General features: G+C 37.7%; 1 protein-coding gene across 3 annotated transcripts in view; it reads right to left on the reverse strand.

Moving 5' to 3' along the window:
• The window catches only part of YAF2 (YY1 associated factor 2), a 65422-nt gene extending 42688 nt beyond the window's left edge, over positions 1–22734 (reverse strand). The window contains exons 1-2 of one of the 3 annotated variants that reach the window (XM_068561709.1): positions 22552–22734; positions 21983–22108 (exon numbers count right to left, since the gene is read on the reverse strand). In XM_068561709.1, coding sequence (XP_068417810.1) covers positions 21983–22108; positions 22552–22577 — 152 coding nt within the window. In that variant the 5' untranslated portion in view covers positions 22578–22734. Of the gene's footprint in view, positions 1–21982; positions 22109–22551 lie in introns of those variants that run through there. The other 2 variants (XM_068561711.1, XM_068561710.1) reach the window with 2 other exon arrangements.
• Positions 22735–25018: the final 2284 nt, after the last annotated feature.

Consider the following 25018-nt stretch of genomic DNA (forward strand, 5'->3'; position numbering starts at 1 on the left):
CTAGCTATCTATTTTACATTTGGTAGTGCATATATGTCAATGCTACTCTCTCACCTCCTCCCAGCTCCCCCTTCCCACCCACCCCCCATGTTATACTTTTTAAATTGGACCTGTCATTGAAAAACAAAAAACTATTTCTAACAGAAGAAAAGTCTCCTCAACAGAACTTTATTTCAGGTTCACATGAAGACTGCCTTTACCTTTAACTCAATACACATTAATCAGGTACATGTTCATTTTAATGTGCTAGAGCAGTGATGACTTCAAACACTAGGTCTTACTGAAGATACAGATATGTTTCAGTTATAGTCTTCCCTGCTACCATTATGCTCTTATTTAATAATTATTCCTTACCTTCAAGAAACATATGGTTTCATGGTTCTTCGTTCTATACAAAAAATTAAAGATAATGTATAGCTTTTCCTTTGTTTTAAGAGTAAACAGGATAAAATGGTGTATAAAATCATTACTCAACAAAAACAAATTGAAAATGTAATTCTAATGAAAATCTTAAGTTTCAATCTTGTTATAAGGTAATATTTGTATTTAGTAAAGGTTGACAGCACCATGTCAACCGATTTTTCCTAGATTCCCACTTAAAGATACAAATTGTCTTGGATAGATTATATCCATTTTTATATAAATCTGAGTTTTAAAAAATAATAGTAATTAATGCATTAGCTTTTTTTTTTTGGATGAGTCAGGATCCTTTGTTTTTATTTTTTTTACTTTTTTTTTTAAACATCTTTTTTGGAGTATAATTGCTTTACATTGTTGTGTTAGTTGCTACTGTAGAACAAAGTGAATCAGCTATATGTATACATATATCCCCATATCCCCTCCCTCTTGCGTCTCCTTCTCACCCTCCCTATCCCACCCCTCTAGGTGGTCACAAAGCACCCAGCTGATCTCCCTGTGCTATGCAGCTGCTTCCCATTAGCTACCTATTTTACATTTGGTAGTGTATATATGTCAATGCCACTCTCTCACTTCAACCCAGCTTACCCTTCCCCCTCCCCGTGTCCTCAAGTCCATTCTCTATGTCTGCGTCTTTACTCCTGTCCTGCCCCTAGGTTCTTCAGAACCTTTTTTATTTTAGATTCCATATATATGTGTTAGCATACGGTATTTGTTTTTCTCTTTCTGACTTACTCCACTCTGTATGACAGACTCTAGGTCCATCCACCTCACTACAAATAACCCAATTTTGTTTCTTTTTATGGCTGAGTAATATTCCATTGTATATATGTGCCACATCTTCTTTATCCATTCATCTGTCGATGGACACTTAGGTTGCTTCCATGTTCTGGCTATTGTAAATGGTGCTGCAATGAACATTGTGGTACATGTCTCTTTTTAAATTATGGTTTTCTCAGGGTATATGCCCAGTAGGGAGATTGCTGGGTCATATGGTAGTTCTATTTTTAGTTTTTTAAGGAACCTCCATACCGTTCCCCATAGTGGCTGTATCAATTTACATTCCCACCAACAGTGCAAGAGGGTTCCCTTTTCTCCACACCCTCTCCAGCATTTATTGTTTGTAGATTTTTTTCGATGATGGCCATTCTGACTGGTGTGAGGTGATACCTCATGGTAGTTTTGATTTGCATTTCTCTAATGATTAATGATGTTGAGCATTCTTTCATGTGTTTGTTGGCAATCTGTATATCTTCTTTGGAGAAATGTCTATTTAGGTCTTCTTCCCATTTCTGGATTGGGTTGTTTTTTTGATATTGAGCTGCATGAGCTGCTTAATGCATTACCTTTTAAATGACCAATTCAGGCAAACAGGGGCACTACACAGACCTCAATTTCTAACTGTAATACAGAGATAAATGCCAAAAGGGCCATCTAGTTAACTAGATTCCTAGTTAACATCTATTCCCTGAAAAGTAAGCAAGTACATGGCATGAAGGTCCTACGTGTTTGGATTGATGCAACAGATACAGGAGCAATAATCCAAATATTTTATCCTTATGGTATAAGCTAGTATAAAAGTTGTCATTAAGAACTAAATGATAATTTCCAATTTTAATTTATAGCAACACATGCAGTCTCCATTTAGACTCAGATCTTATGAATTGAAAAAAAAATCAAATGCATTTTTAAAAATAATTTGAGAATCAAAATATCTTGAAAATATTTTAAGGTAACCAAAAGGTTCACTTAAGAGACCAGAATTCAAAGCTGTTTGTTGTTGTTATCATAGCATAAGCTCAACTAAGATGGATTTTATCAGAACAGCTGAGAAAAGACATTCCAGAAATTAGGATACTCTATTCAAAAGTATCCTCTGTAAGCTCTAATAATTGTAACTCCCATCCACAAAAAGGTACTCCTTAGTAATCAAGAACCTAATCAAGTGTTTCACTAATGAGAATCTACTGCATAAAATCAATTTGAACTTTTGAAAAAACTGTTCAGAAAAAAAGAGGGCTTCCCTGGTGGCGCAGTGGTTGAGAATCTGCCTGCCAATGCAGGGGACACGGGTTCGAGCCCTGGTCTGGGAGGATCCCACATGCTGCGGAGCAACTAGGCCCGTGAGCCACAATTACTGAGCCTGCGCATCTGGAGCCTGTGCTCCACAACAAGAGAGGCCGCGACAGTGAGAGGCCCGTGCACCGCGATGAAGAGTGGCCCCCACTTGCCGCAACTGGAGAAAGCCCTCGCACAGAAACGAAGACCCAACACAGCCATAAATAAATAAATAAACAAATAACTAAAAACCCAAAGTTTAAAAAAAAAAAAAAAAGAGTTAGCTAACTTTCACTTCCACTACTACCCATTAGTTTAGACATTATATTCTGGCCGGAAGCAACTTAAATTACAACTGGTTTTGTGATTCCAAGTACATTATTTTCTAACTTTCAATTAAGATTTAAAATTCTAATGTAAGGTATTATAGCTGTGGAAAGTTGTTCGTGGCAAATCCTGGACTTGAAATCCTTTAGCAGTGTAATAAAATTCAACATCATACATATATTCACACGTATTTCAGTGACATTATTGCTGGTTCATAAATATGGGGGGGACGTGTGTACCTCAGTTAACCAAAATGAGGTCAAAGGTGAATTACACACTTACTTACTAAACAATGTTATTTACAGAAACTGTCATCCTTTTCTGCTCCTTAAACAGATCATCAGATAATCCGCTTCTTAAAGTTTCCTTTCCTTCAGCCTTATCCACTGCTTAGCTCTACATGAACCCATAAAGAAACAAACAAAAACAGTACTATTTTCTTGTTAACATAAATTAACCTAAAATCAAGATGGAAAAAACTGTATTTATCTGTAAAATAGGGGTAACAGCAGAACCTACTTCACAGAACAATGGTGAGGATTAAGTTAATAAAAATATAAGTAATGCATTTAAAAACCATGCCTGGAACCTAACCATATATCAAATCGTAACATAACCACCCAGAAACGGAATTATTTTCAAATGATTTTATATATCTTTAAAGAACTATTAAAAAAATTCTAAGTTTAGAGATTTAGTGTTTGTATTAATTTTGGTACAGCTGGCTCTCTGTATCCAGGGGTTCTGCATCCACAGATTCAACCAACCATACATCAAAAATATTCGGAAAAAAAATTCCACAAAGTTCCAAAAAGCAGAACGTGCTAACAACTATTTACATAGCATTTACATTGTATTAGGAATTATAAGTAACCCAGAGATGATTTAAAGTATATGGGAGGATGTATGCAGGTTTATGTGCAACTCCTACACCATTTTAGTAAGGGACTTGAGCATCTTCAGATTTTGGTAACCAAGAGGGTCCCAGAACCAATCCCCCAAAGATACCAAGGGATGACTGTACTATAATTTTGAGACTATATTCTTTATATTGCAAGATAAAGAAAATAAGTAATTTATGGTATTGATCAGGAATCACGATGTGCAGCATGAAAGAGATACAAAAACACATTAATATTAAAAGAAGTGCAAATACCACTTATACAAAAATACATATAATTTGGAAATAGTTAAGAAAACATTCTAGACAGTAGTTACTAAGTAAATCACTATCATTATCCTACCAATATATAAATTATATCTGCTAATATTACAAAATCAGCCATTCCATTAGATTTACTAGTAAAGAAAGCTCCTCAGACCATTAAAGTTGCCAGAAACATTTACACAAATCATTTTCCATGTTCCAATACCTGATTTTTATTTATAAGCTAGAATTTTAGAACTGCAACTGCTGACCAATTCTAAAAGGAAAGTATGAGAAAAATAGTACATATTCATGTTCTTGACTGACATTAGATGGTAAAGATACTAATATTCAATCTGTTCAGAAAAGCTGAAGTGGAGGGATGCTAGCAGGTAAGCTCTAGGTCCCTAGAACCCCTGCTCTGGACAGAACAGCTCTCCATTTATCTATTTTATATTTTGGGTTTCCTCCAGAAGCTTCCCTTTCAGGAAAGAATTCTGCAACAACCACAAAAAGTTTTACACTTCAAAGGACCGTGTGATAAGCAGCCTTTAAGATGGTCCACATTGATCCCACCTCCTGGTATGCATGCCCTTCTGTAATCTCCTCCCTCCGAGTATGGGCTGGATTTAGTGACTCACTTCTAAGGAACAGAATTTGGCAGAAGTAATGGATGTCACTCCCAAAATTAGGTTATAAAAAGACAGTGGCTCCCGTTTTGGTGACTTTCACCCAGATATCTTGCTTTGGGGTAAGCAAGCTGCCATGTAGTGAGCAGCCCCATGGAGAGGCCCACATGACCACTAAATTAATGTATCCGGCCAACAACCAGAGTCCTGAGGCCTGCCAACGGCTGGAAGCAGGTATTCTAAGGCCTGCCGACAACACTGAGTGAGCTTAGATGTGGATCCTCCCTCAATTGAGCCTGAGAGATCCTGAGCCAGAACCACCTGCTAAACGGCTTCTGAATTCTTGACAAGGAAGGAAAGAAGGAAGAAAGGAAGGAAGGGAGAGAGGGAGGGAGGGAGAGAAGATAATAAATGCTGATTGTTTTTGGCCACTGAGTTTTGTGGTAATTTGTTATACAGCAACAGGTAACTAATACGGAAAGCATTACAAAGTAATTAGTATTAAGCTAAAAGTGCAAAGTGAATATTAATTATGTTCCTAAAAAGGAACTCACAGAAAATATGAGTTAATGCGTGGGGGCCCAATTTGGAATTTGGTTCTTGGTTTTTAGGTCCAAAAATTCAACCTAAAGCTAAAGCAGATAAGACTCAACTGAACTATACCAACCAACCTCCTCAAACTGATTAATAAATCGCACGCCACCTTCCAGGGCATTTCTTTCCCAACAAATCTGGACGGAACCAAAGCATTACAAAGAATTGCATAACGCACACAGTCTAAGTGTGCAGCAGCCCTGAAAACTGGTTGTTGTGTCTACAAGCTACTTTTTTTAATTGAAATTTTTTAAAGTTTAAGATGCAGTTAACTTAAATATAAAGAAGCCTACATTACTACAACCCCAGAATAAAACACCATTCTAGCAACCGCCAAATAACATCTCTCACTTCCTACCACCTCCTGTAGTATGCTAAACACTAACCAATTGGCTGTGAGGTTTTTCTTTTTATATCATTTTATGTTCTAGTCATTCTTCCTAAGGATACCTTAATCACATTAATTGATCTTCAACAATATTTTGATCTTCCTAATTTGACAAATACCCTAGTCCCATAATTAAGCACCACATTTTATAAACCATATCTGGTATCATGGGATACTTCTGTAGAAAAGTAATACCCTCTATTCTTAATAGTTTCTAGTTCAAGGAAACATTTTGCTGATCCTAGTCCAAAATGTGAGAAGCATTAGTCCTTCCTTAGCTAATTATAGTTAGTATCCAAGTTAAAGATCGGTTGGCCAAAAGGTTCGTTCGGTTTTTTCCATAAGATGGCTCTAGTAGCACTTAGTTGTCTTTAACTTCATTCAAAACAATTTTGTTAGACTGTATGTGACAGCTGTCATATCAGCGTGCATTTTAAAAAAAAGACTTATCAAATTGGTGAATTTCTGTGTAGCCATTTTAATATTGAAGATGGAAGAAAATAAGCAACATTTTTGGCATATTATGCTTTATTATTTCAAGAAAGGTAAAAACGCAAGTGAAACACACAAAAAAGATTTGTGCAGTTTTCTGAAGTTTCATGCTGGAGATTTCTCACTGGACGATGCTCCACGGTCAGGGAGACCAGTTGAAGTTGATCAAATCGAGACATTAATTGAGAACAATCAACGATATACCACGCAGGAAATAGCCAACATACTCAAAATATCCAAATTAAGCGCTGAAAAACATTTGCATCAGCTTGGTTATGTTAATCGTTTTGATGTTTGGGTTCCACGTAAGTTAAGTGAAAAAAAACCTTCCTGACCGTATTTCCACATGAGATTCTCTACTGAAACATAATGAAAACATTCCATTTTGAAAACAAATTGTGACAGGCAATGAAAAGTGGATACTGTACAATAATGTGGAACAGAAGAGATCGTGGGGCAAGCGACATGAACCACCACCAACCACACCAAAGGCCCGTCTTCATCCAAAGAAGGTGATGTTGTGTATATGGTGGGATTGGAAGGGAGTCCTCTATTATGAGCTCCTTCTGGAAAACCAAACAATTAATTCCAACAAGTACTGCTCCCAATTAGACCAACTGAAAGCAGCACTTGACAAAAAGCATCTGAAATTAGTCAACAGAAAACGCATAACCTTCCATCAGGATAACACAAGACCGCATGTTTCTTTGATGACCAGGCAAAAACTGTTACAGCTTGGCTGAGAAGTTCTGATTCATCCGCCGTATTCACCAGACATTGCACCTTCAGATTTCCACTTATTTCAGTCTTTACAAAATTCTCTTAATGGACAAAATTTCAATTCCCTGGAAGACTGTAAAAGGCACCTGGAACAGTTCTTTGCTCAAAAAGATAAAAAGTTTTGGGAAGACAGAATTACGAAGTTGCCTGAAAAATGGCAGAAGGTAGTAGAACAAAAGGGTGAATACGTTGTCCGATAAAGTTCTTGGTAAAAATGAAAAAACATGTCTTTTATTTTTACTTAAAAAACAAAGGCACTTTTTGGCCAACCCAATACACAAAAATAACAGCTAACAATACTCTGAATGCCAACAATTATGTCAACACGATAAGGAAATCTAACTCTTACTCTGCAGTTTCAAATTCTTTTTCTCACCTTTTCTGACCATAATATTAAAATTAATCTAAAGAGATTCTAAGCCCTGTATTAATTTTCAAATCAATTCTTAATAACTATCTCTAAAACATAAGTGCATATTCTTGATGTAAAACAGATTTATTTATTTATTTTTAAATAAATTTATTTATTTTATTTATTTTTATTTTGGCTGCATTGGGTCTTTGTTGCTGCACGTGGGCTTTCTCTAGTTTCGGCAAGTGGGGGCTACTCTTCATTGCATTGCGTGAGCTTCTATTGCGGTGGCTTCTCGTTGCAGAGCACGGGCTCTAGGCATGCGGGCTTCCATAGTTGTGACTTGCGGGCTCTAGAGCACAGGCTCAGTAGTTGTGGCACACGGGCTTAGTTACTCCGCAGCATGTGGGATCTTCCCGGACCAGGGCTCGAACCCATGTCCCCTGCATTGGCAGGCAGATTCTTAACCACTGCGCCACCAGGGAAGTCCTGTAAAACTGATTTATAAAACAATGGCGAATTTTTCTAATATAATAAGTTTCAAATAGCCTGAGGTCAACAGTAATAGTGCAACCTACTGACTATATTCTAAATAATAACTTTGTTATTCAGCACTCATAAAATCTAAATTATGGACATTAAGTTAAATGAACTTACACTTCTCTAAAGAGATAACCCACAAGTGGGCTTATTAGAGCTTGTCTAGCATGGCATTAAAAGGTCACAAAATTATTTTTTGCCTTAAAAAAAAATCTGAATCATGGATAACATCAAATCCAATATACTCCACAATGACTACCACTTTACAGACCAAATATACTGTACAGTTTTATGAAAAGTGCTGTGATTTGCTTGGTTAGCTGATCTAATGTTATGATTCATTCCTTCTAAAAACAGAAGATAAGAACTTCTTCAAACTATACACGCTCCCTCGCAATTAACTATGCAGTTTTCCAAGAAAGCGTTCCAAGTTGTTGTACTTACCACTTAAAAAATTCTTGATACTAACATGGATCCAATTTTTTAAATTAATTCTATTAATTTCTATAACCAGGAGTTACCTGTAAAAATAGAGGCTTGGTGATATTTAGATAAGAATGCTCTAGATCATTAGAGCACTCTTCCTTGAAACAAGTTAGTTAGTAACATAATTTTACTCATCTCCTGACCTACCATTATTAACCTCCTTTATTAGATATAATTTAGAACTGTTGTAACTACCATGGAAAGCTTAGTGCAAGCACTATGCAGGATTATAATCTTGTTACAATTTAAAATATAAATGTTAATGCAACACTTGTTAAAATAAATATTACACAGAACGCAAAGGAAAAATTAAGATTCTGATGAAAGTAAAAGCCATTTGCCATGGCCAACCACATCCCCTCCTTTTGAAAATATTCTCTTCCCTCTATTCCCATAACATTACACTCTCCTGGGCTACTCACTCCCTACTTAATTTTTCTTTCTCCTCTATTTCTTTCTTCTTCTTTGTAGGATGCTCTTCTTCTACCACCACAAGGAAGTGATGATGTTTCTCAAGTTTCTGTCCTAGGTTCTCTTTTCTCATGCTGTTCTATCTATTCTCTCCTTGATCTGTCTAGATCTGTCTCACTCCCATGGCTTCAATTTGGTCATGTATGCTGATGACTAACAAACATATATTTATAGCCCTGATCTCCTTCCTAAGCTTAAGCCCCAAATATCCAACTGCCTCATAGATCCCCCTTCTCAGATTTCTCTCAGATGCTTGAAATTCAACAAACCTAAAAGTGAACCACTACCTTCCCCAAAACCTGTCTTTCCTCTTGTTTCCGGTCAGTGACAAGTACCACCATTTACCTAGCTGCATAATTAAGCCAGAATCCTGGGATTTATCCTCGATTCTTCCCTCTCTAAAACCCAACTTCCTATCTCTCACAACCATATCCAACCATCCATCAAGTCCTATACATTTTCTACTAAACATATCTAGAATCCATTCACTTCTCTCTCCTACTGGCATTATCCTTGTTTGGGCCACTATTGTCTCTTGCCTAGACTACTGCAACGGCTTCCACCAAATGGTTTCTCTACAGCTAGTTAAGATTCAACACAATAATCACAACTTAGAATAAAATGCTACTTGCTGTGGTTTCAACTATGCATTGTATCGATGACAAAAGAAAACAGTTTTTAAACTGCTGAAAAAATTGAGTATGAAGGTAATTTAGGTTGACACAAGTTCTTTTATGAAGTAAATGGGCACAATTAGACATACTCCACCCAACTCACAGGCCGATGAAATGAAATGAAATGAAATGATGTAAATGTTCCTTAAAAACAAGTGGAAAACAGTTTAAAGCAACAACAGAATCAGATAAACGATAAAGAGACTTTGCAGTTCAGTTAAGCATTGTCAGTACCTACGCAAGACACAATGACAGACACTGGGATTTTTTATTAATATCATTTACAATTATTACCATTATTATTAACTAAAAACTATGTTAAGTTCCTTACATCATTTATCACATTTAATCATCACCATAAAGCCCTATGGTTTATATGACCATAAATGGCATGGTGGGGATTTAAACTAAAATGTGATTCTGGACCGGTCGCGCTACTCTCAAGAAGATTACAGTTCAGGGAAGGAGAGAGAAACAAAATGAAATATTTTCAATACACTGTGTAAACATAATCATCACATTTTGCACATAATGCTTTAAGAGTAATTGAAAGGGCATTCATTCTGGCCTATGGATAAAGAAATGCTTCTTGAGAGAGATGATGCCTTGAGCAATCATAAAGAATAAGAAAGAAACTGTGGAGGATAAGAAAGTACAAAGCAGAGGAAATAATATAATAAACAACAAGACACTGTGGCCTAAAAAAGACCATGACCATGCCGTCTGACCATCCAACCTTGAAAGCAGACTTACTCTTTAACTCTGACAGTTAAAAAAAAAAATGCTGCTTTTAATTCAATTCTTAAGTCTATATACACTGCTTACCACTATTACACTACCAAAGTACTTTCTAGATGCAAAAACTTTTACTGGTAAGGCCCAAATGTTTATGTGACAGTCCACATCAGCTTAACACACACACACACACACACACACACAAAGGGCAGAGAAGAAACAGGGAGAGAGGGAGGGAGGAAAGGAGGGTAAGAGGGTGAAAATATCCCTGAAGCAATTTGTGGAAGTATTATTTTTTAGTAGAAAACACTTATTCTTATGTTCTGGTTTTGTCAGTCACCCACTAGAACCCACACATTTGACAATAGGGACTGTTATATATGGAAGTCTATTATTATATTACCACTCATGTATTTGACTGTTTCAGCTAATATTTTTTGAGGACTTACTGTATGCCAGGCACTGTGCCAAGTACTTTACAAGAATTATCTCATTTAATTCTCACAACAACACTTGGTTGTTATTATCATCTCCATTTTACAACTGAAAAAACAGGCTCAAAGTTAGTAACTTTCACAAGTTCACACAGCCAGTAAGTGGTGAGACTAATATATAAGCCCATATAGTTGAGCTCCAGAATCAAAACTCTTCACCACTATACTACATAATTGCAAGCAACTCATAAATATCGACATTCTTTTCTTTTTTTTGCTTTCCATTATCATGAGTACACATAAAAATTAAAAACAAATACACAGTGGAAAAATAAAACTAGATATATTTTCCTGCACTAAAAACATGTATAATGAAATCCTACACAAGTGGAAGATGGCAAGATTACAATTAAAATGTAAATTACCAAGGAATATTACAGAAAAGTGCTGTGTGAATCAGAGACATTAAGTTTACGAAAAGTTGGCAACAAGGGAATACTAAGCAAATTTGATAACCACATTCATATAGATGATGAAATAGCCTTAAGTTTTATCAAAAAGTACAATTTGATGACATTATGAATTTAAAATATTTTTCATCTGTAAGTTGTACTGCTCATTACTCATCTAATCAATGATTATAGAGTCCTGGGCCTTATCAGCCTTGGTCTTAAAAAAGAAAGCAAAATGTCTAAGAAGATGGGTGAGAAAAAAGGAAAGGAACAGGGAAGAAGGGAGAAAGGAAAAAGGCTTTTCAAAGGGAAAAGCTTCAAATCTCCCCACCACTATACAAAACTCATTATTAGCGCTTCCCTTTGAAATGTGAGGCTAAGAAGTCCAGTCACAATTAATCCAGCCTGTGCTGAGCAGAATTTGAGTGGTAGAAGGCTAAATGGATGGAACAGGGCAATGATTCTCAAAAAAAAAGGTTTTAATAGCAAAACTCACTTAGGAAATAAAAATTAAGAGAAATCCTAACACATAAAATGTATAAGAGCATAGATGATCTGGCTGAAGTGGAGTGTGGGAACACAAAGTCCCACTTGTTTGCTCCTATTGGCAGCCACTGAGATAATTTCAGGAGATCTTGGGGCTCCAAAGAGCACAATTCAAAACCTCTGGGCCCTTCTGAGGGAAGGACAGCTCTCTCTATGCCAAGAAACCTGTTACTTGACTCTAACTGGCAAACCCATCTCATCCTTACTCCCTTATTTCCGGCAACTTGCTCTCTCACAGGAGGCTTCCCAAAGCTGGCCCTGAAAGAACAGTACGGCTAAAGGAAAGGATGTCTGTGCGTTCAATGTTGTGCTAACATCTCTCTGGCCTGAGAGATGTTATGATGGTGAGCATTCTTATTTTCCTCCTTATACTTTAGTATCTTCAATGAACATGTAACACTTTTATCATCAGAAAAAGAGTTATGATCTTAAAGAAATAAATAATTCTATCCCCCATACCCAGGTTACTTATATTCACGCTTGAAACTACTACTTTATTCAGATTTACCTAAGGAAAGATTTTCTAGTAAATAAAGAAATGAGAACATTTTAGAAAGTAGGCTAGGAGACTCTGGGCCCTGGGTAGACAAAAAGTAAATAACAAAAAAGGATGGAGAAAGATGAAAAAATGACCAAAACAACTTTGCCTACTTTGCAAATACACATAAAGCTCTACTTCCTGAGCAACTACTTCTCTGGCATTGAATATTATCTACTTGCTGCTGTTTTACGTTGCTCATTGCTAGTATATCCTATAAAGGATGAGTTTGTGTAAAAGAACCCTGGTCAGACTATAAAATATGTAAAGATGAAGTGATTTAACTCATGTCTAAAAACTGTCAGAGAACTGTACAAATTTTTTATCATACACACACATTCACATACACACATACAGTCAAATTTGTAATTTGTTATACTATTAGAGATTCTTAGAATTTATATCACAAATAAAAGAGGGAAATAATATTTACTGGGATTTTTCTCCTAAGAAATACTATGATATCAAAGAGGTCAAGATATACAGCACAATAAACGTTATTGTAAAAGACATCAAAATGAAGTTTGACATTTTAACTTCAAAAATATTTCTTAAAATAGAGAAAACAATTGACTGTCATTTTGTTCTTCATTCACTATAGTGCTAGCCCAGATTTTAACATAAGTTCTTACATCAGTTGTAAGTAGTAGGTTTAATGTTAGAAGTTTTCAAGATGTACAGCACTAGATACAGGTATAATGAAATTTACAAGAAGAAATCCTTACGAAGTTACTTGCTACAAATTTGAATGCTACCACAGCAAGGTAATAAAAAGGACTTAGAAATCCAAACATTTGAACCTAGCACTAACCAGCTATTGACCTTGAACAGCTCAATCTTTCCAGGCCTGTTTTCTTACTTGTCAAGAGGCTACTAAGCTAGAGCCATGAGTTCCAACAAATAGAAAAGACCTCACCCAGCAGATTGCTATGCATTACCTGGCAGTTCTCTAAGACTGCAGCACAGCAAGAATCCTCCAGAGTTGAAAATCCCAGACGAAAGGGTTTGGAAACAATAGTGGCCTCAACAATTTCAAAAGTTTAAATACCAACATCTCTACCCCATACCCCTCAAGATCTTCCCCCTGAAATTATCTTATCTCTACCATTAAGGTTTCAAGAAATAAAAAATAGCCTGTCTCAGAAGACTAAACACTTTGGAAGCTCTTAAAAGGTTCCTTCCAGCTCTAAAATTCTCAGTAATTCTGTAAATTTCCATAATAAGCAACATTACAGAACAAAATGCCTACTGAATCTTTTAAAACAGATGATTATCAACCACAGAGCATATATAACAAAAGGTAGAGATTTTAGCAATCATGAAAGCCAATAAACAAAACACTGTTAAGTGTTCAGTAAATATTTGTTAAATGAATAATTTAGTTTCAAAGTCACAATGACATAATAATATTTTACACACTTGTAAAACCACTAACATTACAAGTTATAAAAGATAATTATTTAAGGAAAATGTGTCTTTAAAAAAAAAAACACCTAAGGTTTCATTGAATGAAAACTTGATACCCCAAAGAATGCTAATCTTTCTACCAAAGTATGTTGGCCGGATATCTAACCTTGAAGGAAAGAGGAATAAGCAAAGAAACCTAGAATAAGCATGTGCAGAATTCTAGAATTTTGTTCACTTCTGATAATTTATTTCCAATAGTTCACACATGTATATAGGAGGGTTCTTTTCCAAATAATGACTTAACCTGTATCACAATTCCAACTTTTTCAAAGCTTATTTAAAAAAAAATAATAATAACTTTTCCTTTCTAATACCTATATTCCTCTTTCAACAAACCTTTACTGAACACCTATTATTTCCCAGGCACTTAGTTAAACATCTTCGAAAAAGATAATGAAAAACTCATATTCCTCTTAAGAAACTTGTAACGAGAGTAAATGCATACATCTAACAGAACTATAGTATGCTAAATGATAGAATAAAGGTAAGCATCACAAATTGACTTTGAGGAACTATTCATTCCAGGAAGAGAATACAGCCATCCTCCTCTCTCAGGTTAATTTGTCCCATTGAGAGAGAATACTCAGCTTCATGAGAAAGATAAAACCAATTCTGGGTTTATGAGGAAATGCTGAAGCTAGATAGAGATCACAATCAGAGATATCAACAAAAAACACAAAGGAAGGCAAGTTTGGGATGGGCTTAGGAGAATGTCACAGGGACTAGATATGTGAGCTGGATATTGAAGAATAAGCAGTTAACGAGGAAGGCAAAATAACAAATTCTAGAAAGATATCAATGACTAATCTTTTTAGCTTGACTGAACAATTAGAAATAGTAAAGAAGCACAAGATGAGGGAAAATTCCTTTTTTATTGAATGTCTGCCTTTTTCTATAGTTATATAGGTGTCTGCTAATTTGTACAATTGATTTATCTTTAAAAGTAACATGTTCATAGATAAAATAATACTGTCTCAGTCATAAGGTAAAAATTACTTCCATTTGAATTATAATTAAATTTAATTCATTCCATTAATTTTAAATTCAGTGTAGTTCAAACAAATGCAAAATCTGAATTCTAAACTATTTTTCAATTAAACAATCTCAAATACTACAAATCTATGTTTAGTATATTTTAGTTTTTGATAGGCTCTTGACATCAACTATTTTAACTTTAAATATCATTTAACGGAGAACCCACAATTTAATCGAGTAATAAAATATATTTTATAATATGCTGTACTCTTTCATGACTTCAGTAGTTTAGGAGAAATACTTCTCATTTTCAGCTATACTATGTAAATTTCAGTAATCTAAATAACAAGACCTAAAGAAAAGGTTGTGAGGTGATAAATACATAATTTTCCAAAGTTATACCTTAAAAATGCTAAGGTATTCATGTACAATGTCATCCTTGAAATAATGCTACCACATGAAACTTATATAATGGTATATGTCAATACAAAAAATGACAAAGCTAAAAATGTTCTAAAATGGAGATAAAAGTTGTATTTTCTCTTGTACAAATACATGCTTTTAAGAATGTATATAAGAACAAATAAAATATGGTAAGACATGTGCTAAGTTCTTTATGTTTTTATTTAATCTTCAAAATAATCAAATACTGTGTTATAAAAATACTATTCCCGTGTTTAAATAAAGACTCAGAATCACTCATCTCAGTTACTCATCTAACTGTAAAAATTGTGCTTTTAATCAAATAACACAGTATCAAAATATGAAGCAAAATTGTGAAAATAAAAATAATGCTGAATCAATAAATACCTACAAATTACGGACAAAATAATCTGGTAATATTGTTACAAATATAATCTCAAAAGTTATTGGAAAAGCAATGGCAGGTGGCAAATAGTAACAGTCAAATTTCAAAGAACATTAATTGACAAAGTTTAAATGCCTACAATGTTCCAGGTACTTTACTAGCTTCTGGGGATACCGAAGTGAGTAAGACAGTCCCTGTCTGGGAGAGCAGGCAAAAATCTAGACAGTACTGCATTCTCTAGAAATAATTATCTACACATACACATAGATACACTGAATCAACATAATAGTGGGGGTGGTGCAGGCATGATTGTAATCCCAGAGGATTTCTTTTAAGAAGTACCATCTGACAGAAATACTTGAGTACTGATGCAGCATAGGATTGGTTGGGATACACAGCAGGAACTGAAGCTAGCAAGGCAATCTAGGCATAGATTATTATGGCCTTGAACACCATGCTCAGGAGCTCAACTTTTATTCAGTAGTCACTAGAAAGGTCTCAATTTCTTTTTTTTTAAATACAGTGAGAAAAACATAATCACACAGGTTTCAAAAAAAAAAAAATACTGAAAATAATGTTAGCAGCATTCTGGAGAAGAGACCCATTTGTCCAATAATTCATGAGAGAAATGATACGGGCTTCTAAATTACAGTGATATAAATTGTAAAAAGGACAGATTTGAGAGCCAAGCCAAAAGAAGACTGGACACGAGGGATGACGATGAGTTAGAATCAAAGTTGAGAAAAAGATAGTTTCTAGCTTAGGTTAAAGAAAGTTTATGCCCCATACAAAATAAGGAATAGGGAAAAGAAGTCAAGTTTGGGTAGGCAGAAATTGATTTCAGAGATGTATAAGGAAAGCTAGGAAAAAGGAGTGTAAGAGATGTCAAGGAAGGAGAATTTCAATTTTTAAAAAAGGCTGCCAACATCAAATACTACTGAGGTGACATGGAAAGAAGACTAAGATTAGGTCCCTGAGTTTAACAACTAGGTCACTAGGTTATATCAGAGCTCTCACCCAACAAAGGATAAAGGAAAGGGAAAGAATGCCTGCCGAAGTAAACCTGCTGTATACAGAAACCAAAGCTAATAAGACTCTATGCCAATAGTGCATAAACTTTTTGGTCTCAGGATCTCTTTATACTCTCAAAAGTTAAAAGAGCTTTTGTTTATCTAGGTCTTATCTAAATTAAGAAATAAATTACTATATCGAAAATAAAAACTGATAAAAAAATTTAAATATACATTACTTCATTTTTAAAAAATCATATTTTAATATAAATAATATACTTTTATGAAAAAACCCTATATTTTCCAAAGCAAAGATAACCTTGTGTGAAGAGTTGTAATTGTATGTTTTTAGCGGTACTCAACTACCCAGCTTAACAGAAGACATCTGGATTGTCATATCTCCTTCTGCATTCAATTTGTTGCAATGTGTTGTTTTGTTTCAAGAATATGAAGAAAATCTCGACTCCCACAAATATGTGGTTGAGAAAGGGAGGAGTATTTTAATAGGCTTTTCAGATAATTGTGGATATTCTTCTTTCATACTAAATAAAAGCACAACAAAGAGCTGTTTCGCAAACGTTAGTTGCATATGAAATCTGGAAGCACGTCAATGAAGTTTTCATAGTGTTCCCTTAAAATCCACTGGTTTATTTTATACTTTGAGTGGATTATCTATGCATGGTTTTGTAACATCATACGTCGGTTATTGGGAAATACTGGTTTACTGAGTTATGCAAATTTTCCAAATGTTGACAAACCACATGATAAAATATCAGAAATTATATTCATTGATATAACCATCTGATATCATCTTTAAACTACTAGGAAGCTCTTAAGCTCACTGTAGTGGTTACAAGTTTTCAAAAATTCTAATTTTCACTTGAAAGCTCAATTTTTATCATTGGCAACAAATATTATCAATTGTTTTCCCCGAAGTGACAAACTTACTGTGTTCATTTTTGAGAAAATTGCTAAATATCCGAGTCTGAATAACCACAGTTTGCCAGGCATTCTCTCAAATAAAAATAATGTTCTATGAAAGAAGCTAGTTCTGCTCAAAACTCAAACAACTACAAACAACTACAACTGCTCTCCCGCGACTCAACCACACTAGTTTGGGATGCAGCAGGAGTGCTTTACTTGTACTTCCCAGTTCATCAGACAGAACATTAAGAAAGACTCAAGACTTGCTAAAATTAGTCATTTTTACTGCTTCATGAACAATATTCTTAAGTGAAACTAGCATTATTTTTACTGCATGTGCATGGCGGTGAAGATTACGATGAATATAGCAATGTGGTGCCACTGCTTTGATTTATGCTAAAGAGCCAGCAGTTTCACTCACCATTACCTCTGCACCACCTCCTCAAGTGTCAACAGTGAAAAAGGCAAATAACATCTTAGTATGATGATGAACTCCCTAAAAGGTCCTCAGGGACCCTCAGCGTTCATCAGATCACACTTTGAAAACCACTACTATCCAAACACTAATCACTTTCAAAATTTCTCTTAAACAATGAACCCGTGTGACTACTCTAACCCAAGATGTAGAGAGAAAAACAAACCAACCAACCTCCTAGAATAAGGAGTCTCTGAACAACACCTGTGGGGTAGCTGGAAAGGCTCCTCAGGTAAGGGAGGCTCAGAACTCTGCATTCTGAAAAACAGACTGACTGAGATGGTCCGCAATTCTTTCCTCACATTCCCACACCAAGGGTCTAGGAGAATCTGTGCCAAGCCTCAAATTAGAAGACAGAAAGCAAGTATGACAAGACAACAGTGACACTGAAAAAGAGTTTTATCAGATGATAACTGGTTTAAGTTTCTTCAAAGTGTGAACTTTATATTGTTTACTTCCATTTTATAGAAGCTGAAATAACTCATTCTTTTTAACAACAGTCAGATCCTAACCATAATACTTGTTCAATTATAAACACTATTTTTTTTAAACAAGAAAATTTCACCTCTTCAGCTCACACATAAATATTTGCTAATACTACCTCATGTACAGAATTGGTTACAATTCAAAGTGTTTCTGAATTCACAGCAAATCATAAAATTTTACAGAAGAAACAAACATCTATTTTGCTCAACACTGTATGTCTAGTACCTAGCTCAGCCCTCGTACAAAATAAGACGTTCAATAAAAACTGCTGAATGTTGAAGTGGTTGAAATGAGATAAGAACTCACTGCCAGACTCCTAGTGTAACACCTAGTACTCTTGCTAATATGTGAAATCTTTCTCATCATTCTCTAACATAACATCTCTGAGAAACCTAAAGGGACTACTACAATTTATCCTGAGAAAATATAACATTACATGTTACGCTTGAAATTACATTTGAAAGCCTGCTCTGGACTAGGTGTTTTATAGGTTCTCATTTAGATCACAGTTCAAAACCAAAACAAGTAGCTCTAACATTTTCATTTTTAAATATCTGCGATCTGAATTAAGCATTAATTTCTATTCCTATGTGAAGTGGCAATAAGATACGAGTCTAACTCAATACATTGATTGTACTACCCTCACACACACTATACTAATAAATATTTCTTTTTCTCTGATGATTCAGAATGGTTCTTGATTTCTTAAAGTTTCTTAGGTTTATATTTGAGACACTTATTGCGTTAAAAGAATCTGAAATATAAAGATGAAGGAAACTGTGTAGTACCTTTGAAAATAACTGTCACCGTAACTTTTTCATATTTTTCCTGTCAGTTTGACATTTATCATTGATTCTTTCACAAAAGCACAATGTAGAAAACTTTCAGTTTTGAACTATCTAGTTATTTAGATTCTAGATTTTAAAAAAGATTAGTCAAATTTAAACTAATTAAGGCCAGCAAGTACAAAATTAAAATTCAATCAGAGAAATGGCATACACTTAAAGAATATAATTTATCAATTTAGGAATTGAAGCTACTTCAAATCACATTTCAGTTTGAAATACTGCTATGAATATAACCTCATTTCTTTCCATACAGTTATTCTGCAGAAGAACATGACCTACCAGGGACATTGCCAAAGGAAAAGGTCATCTGTTGCAATACAAAGGATTTGAATTAGATATCCTTTAAACAAAAAAGACTGTCAGAAAGACTTTAAAGGGAGGTCATGGACTCCATCTTCTCTGGAGGTTTAAAAAGAAAAGATTTTTCAAACTTCTGGAATTGGCTTAGACTTGGCCTCACATTTGGTGACTAAGACAAAATCAGTTCAAAGATGAGTCTGACCCAAGGGATTCGAGTCCTGTTTGTCAGTCACACAAACAAGTAATTAGCAAACTGCATCCCTCTGCTCTGCAGCTATCCAGTCCCTGCTTTCGTAACTGCCAACCTTATTCTTGAAATTACCCTAACTGCTAATTAACATGTCAGTCGTAGAGAATTATTTCTTCCAACTACTGAAACTTTTGATTCTCCAGTGTTATGTAGTCCTTTAATCCTGTTTTTCTAACATTACCAGAGAGACAAATATTTTGTGGTGCAATCAATATCTGCCCTATTAACAGTGCCCTGTTCCATTGTTCTACCCAAACATGGATTCCACTCTGAATTTCAGAAACAGTGGGAGAAAAAGAACAGGTAACAGAGAAATTAGAGCTCTTAGGTTTAACTTAGGGCCAAAATCAAAAGAGAAGAGACAAATTCAGAGAGAGGAAGGAAGAAGCTGAGAGGGTCGTAGTGTAGAACACTTACTTTTAGGAACAGAGTGTCCCTTAGACTTCTGGTGAGTTGCCCAGAGCCTCTTCAGTTTCAATCCAAATGACAATGCTTCTCTGAGTCCTTCTCAAGTAATGTTTCCACCACTAAAAATTGGATCTATAAGAGCTCAGATGTACTGGTAAGAAATGTCAGGGGCCCCCATGTGGGCCTCAAGCCTCTTTTAAACTAGGCCCACTTCTCTGTCCTGGGCCAACTCCCCTGTGCACTATATTCCTTCTTCTTCCAGGTGCCAGGTATTCGGCCTGTTTCTTCTCTTCTGAGCTGCCACCACCTACTCTATTTCTCAGGGTTCCTCTAACCCCAAGACTGGCTGTGGAGTAGGACACCAGCTTCCCCCCTTCCTTGCTGTCCCTGCAAATAAACATATAGGCTCTTCTAGTTTCAGTATTTTTCTAATGGCTACAAGAAAATAGAGAGGGAACAACAAAAAGCAACAATATCGCACCAGAGATTAAGATTATAAAAACTGTCTCCACATTAAAGTTCCTGCCTTTTCTGAAAATTGCTTATTGAGCGTTTGAAAAAGTACAAAGTACTAACATAGATATACAAATATAATCTAAACCAAATCCAACCTTATATAGACTCAGAGATACAAAGATACTCTGCTTTTCAAAATACTTAAATCACGGGTCCAAAAATAGTTCCCACATTCATTTTAGCAAATGGTACTTCTTTCTTTTTAGCATGTTCTGTTATATTCCCTTGAATTTAGTAGCTGTTTGAAAATTTGCTTTTTAAAGGACATCATAAAAATACTTAATATATTTTATCCAATGTAATGAGAATTAATATACGAAAAGCATATTGTGGTTTACAAAAAGACAGGTATGTCAAAAGCAGCTAGCTTCACGCAGATCTTAAAATTTCAAGTTTTTGACAACCATTTATGTGTTCACATTTAAAAATTTAATAAAATGCTATAAATGGTGTTTAAAAATCTGGATATCTCATTTTTAGGAATCTAACTCCTACTGAATATATTCCTCTAATGTTACTATTGTATAGCCCTTTTTAAAACAAGAGTATATCGCATTAGTATACTCGTGATAGTCCAGTTTCTAACAGACTTTAATCAAGAATATATGTCATCTAAATATTAGGCCATAAATCACAGTAACTAAGTGCTGGCAGATCAAGAATGCCACAGACTTTGAATTTCCTGAATGATTTTCTTTATCCACTTAATACACTTAAGTGGTTTTTTAAAAGACTCTTATCATACTGTAAGCTTACAATAAAATACAGACCGAAAATAAGCAGAGATCATTTTATCCCATTTGTATAGTCTAACAGATTGCCATTTAATCAAACTAAAGATATTCAGATACTTTCAGGAAAAATGTGTCCCTGTGACTGGGCTCACCTCCAACTATTTATTAATACAATATTAGAGAACTTGGGATTAAAAACACTACACAAACCGCTGATCTGACCCTTCCAGACGTCTATATTAAAAAAAAAAGGAAGCTTAATCTGTTGTGGATTCTATAATCAGATACGTTTTTGAGGAACGACATTAAATGACATCTTCTGCTCCTAAAGAGGATTTCATGGTTTTTCTTTGATTCCTGCACACTAACACAACAATGCAGCCAACGTTATTACATCCGGACTGTGTGGTGGGGAAGGGGTGGGGAAGGGGGGGGCATTACACCCAGCGACACGAATTAAATCGCAGTAGCTAATGCCTCCCTTAAACAATTTATTCTCTCTTGGCAGCAAAAAACGTTCCAGCCTCTTCAATTACCCCTCACCGCAAAGCATCACTTGAGTCGCGATCAATCTGACCCAGTTCCTATCGCGGCCACCACCTCAGGCTCGTCTCCGCCCGCCAGGTCTGCCAGTGTCACGGGAGGGGGCGGCGGCCGCAGGGTCGTCCTCGGCGCCGCGAGCCGGTGGGCGGGCGCCTCGCGGGGCAAGCCCGGGACTCACCGGGTGGAGGTGCCCTTCCGCACATCGCACATCATGCATTTGAAGGCCTCGGCGCTGTTCCGGAAGGTGCAGACGCTACAGTCCCAATAACCCTCATCCGAGGACGGCTTCGGCTGCCGCTTCGGCCTGCAGGACACAACCCGGACACGACGCGGCGCGGGGTCACCAGCGGGCCGCGCCCGGGCCCCGCGGCCGCCCCGCCTCGCCCCCCGCCCCAGTCCCGCTACCCCAGCCCTGCAGGCCCCCAGCGCGCCAGGCTCCGGCTCGAAGGGGGAGGGGAGGCAGGAAGGCGGGGGCGCGAGCGCGGCCGCAGCAGCAGCAGCAGCAGTAGCCGCCGCCGTCGCCGCCACCGCCGCTCGGACACCCCGAGCTGCCGCTCCGGCCGCCGCCATCGCGACTCCATTGTGGGGCGGCCGGCGCCGGCCCCTCACGCGGCAGCGCTCGCGCAGCGGCGGCACCGCCCCCGTTTTCGCCCTACTGCCCGGGCGGCGAGCTAGGCGGCCGCCGAAACCCAGCGCAAGGGCCCCGCCGCCTGCACAGTCCGGGCCCGGGGGCCCGGGCGCTGTTACCTGGTGGGGCTCTTCTTGTCTCCCATGGCTTGGCTACAAACGCACGCCGAGAATCGCCGCCGCGGCCGCTCTGTTTGTCAATAAGGAGGATAATAAGCCGGGCGGAAGCGGGCGGGGGAGGAGGGAGGGGGCGGGGTAGGCCGCACCGCCGAGCTCCGGAGCCGCCGCCGGATCCCACGCAGCCTCCAGCTGTCGGGGAAACTCCTGCCTGGGCCACGTGACCCGCGTCCGCCAACCAGCGGCCGCGCCGGAGACTTCAAACGAGGCCAGCGCGGCCCAGCACTCGCGGCGAGTTCGCGGGCGGCGGCGTGGGGGTGGCCGCCGCAGCCTCAGGCGCGGTCACCGCCTCTCCGCCCGGTGCCGCCCGCTTCCTGTCGGCATCCTGGGAGCCCCTCCAGCGAGAGATGCTCTGTCATCCTGCGCGAAGCCTGGTCCAAGGCGGGGGCCGGCGTTCAGAGGTCAGCCCGACTCCGGAGCAGAGTGCGCGACTGCGCTCTCCAGGTAGAACCGCTTTCCGGGCCTGGGCGGTCCTTGGCGTCTCAGCCCCAGCCCGAAGGATACCCGGGGGCAGGCGGTAGCCACCAGTGAGCGCCATTGCTAGGTGCCTTAAGCCACTTGGTTTTGTGCACACGAATGCTCTACCAAGTAGGGATCGTCGCCCTTAATTTGGAGGAAACGAAACCGAGGCTCGAGAGGTTAGATGACTTCCTCTATATTACCTAATTAGAAAAGGATAAAGCCAGGAATCTAACCCTGGTTTAATTTCAAATGCGCTCTTCTCGCCTCCCAGGCCTCTACAGTAGCTGCTTTAAAAACAAACAAAAACAAAAAACACTCATAAAACCTTTTTTCTTCTTTGTAAATAACGAGGCTGCATGTGCCCTGAACGTTGTTAAGAAAAGAATACTTTCCTCCCAGGTCTCATTACCTTAGCGTACTGGATGCCCTCGTGTTGTACTGGAGTCTGGCAACCCATCCAACTGGTCTCTGAAGCTCCAGCCCCACTTCCTCAATCTATTCAGTAATTCACAACCAGATTAATAAAAAATGCTGGTAACATTATGTCACCACGCTGATCAAGAACTTTGCTAAGGCTCTGAGACTCCTTAGTCTAATAACACTTTTTACCACTATGTGCTGGCACTTTGTAAATCTCTTTACACAAATGCATGTTTTAAAGGGCTCAGAGTACTATGCAAATGTTCTCATCAACTAGCCTATCCCTACATTTGAAAGACAAGGAATTTAGGGACCAGGTTAAATGTTTTATTTAATGAACTGGCCAGGATTAGGGCTCAGATACCCTGTAAGTCTTTCACCAAGTCATGCTTGCTTTCTTTCTTTTTTTTATTGAAATATAGTTGATTTACAGTATTAGTTTCCGGTTACAGCATAGTGATTCAGTATTTTTACAGATTATACTCCATTATAAATATAACAAGATAATGGTTATAATTCCCTGTGCTGTACAATATATCTTTGTTGCTTATCTACTTTATACATAGTAGTTTGTATCTATTAATCCCATACCCCTAATTTGTCTCTCCCTGCTTCCCTCTCGCCTTTGGTAACAAGTTTGTTTTTTATATCTGTGAGTCTGTTTCTATTTTCAAGCCCTGCTTTCTGATTAACCAAATCAGGTTTGCAATCTACAGCCGTTTCTGAACTCATCGCACCATCTGTTTTTTGCAAGCATCGCTTCTTAAGACTCAGACCTCAATTCAGAAACCCAGAAACCCAGAAACCATGAGGAATATGATTGAGGAAAGCCTACAGAGATCTAAGGCCTGGTCTTCAATCTCTCAGTAATGTAATAGTAAATTTAGGTAAGTCACTTCCTTTTTTCCATCTGTAAAATAAAGGAGTTAAAATTATTATCTCGGGGCTTCCCTGGTGGCGCAGTGGTTGAGAATCTGCCTGCCAGTGCAGGGGACACGGGTTCGAGCCCTGATCTGGGAAGATCCCACATGCCGCGGAGCAACTGGGCCCGTGAGCCACAGCTACTGAGCCTACGCGTCTGGAGCCTGTGCTCCGCCAACAAGAGAGGCCGCGATAGTGAGGGGCCCGCGCACTGCGATGAAGAGTGGCCCCCGCTTGCCGCAACTAGAGAAAGCCCACGCACAGAAACGAAGACCCAACACAGCCAAAAATAAATAAATAAATAAAAATTTTAAAAGGCTTCCCCCCTCCGCCCCCCCCCCGCCTTTTAAAAAAACAAAAACAAAAAACTATTATCTCAGTTCATGTCCCTTCTAAGTCTATGGTATTGTGATGTTTTTAAATTCCTCAACTGGATGGATTATCAAGGAGATTAACAAAAATTGGCCTACTTGCAAAAGTGATGGCAACAAAGTTTTTTTTTTTTAAATTATGAGTGGGTGTCTTATTTTTAAAATTTTGTTTGTTTATTTATTTATGGCAGTGTTGGGTCTTCGTTTCTGTGCAAGGGCCCTCCCTGGTTGTGGCA

The sequence above is a fragment of the Eschrichtius robustus genome, chromosome 13 (genome assembly GCF_028021215.1).
Source record: "Eschrichtius robustus isolate mEscRob2 chromosome 13, mEscRob2.pri, whole genome shotgun sequence".
In the NCBI taxonomy this organism is placed as follows: Eukaryota; Metazoa; Chordata; class Mammalia; order Artiodactyla; family Eschrichtiidae; genus Eschrichtius; species Eschrichtius robustus.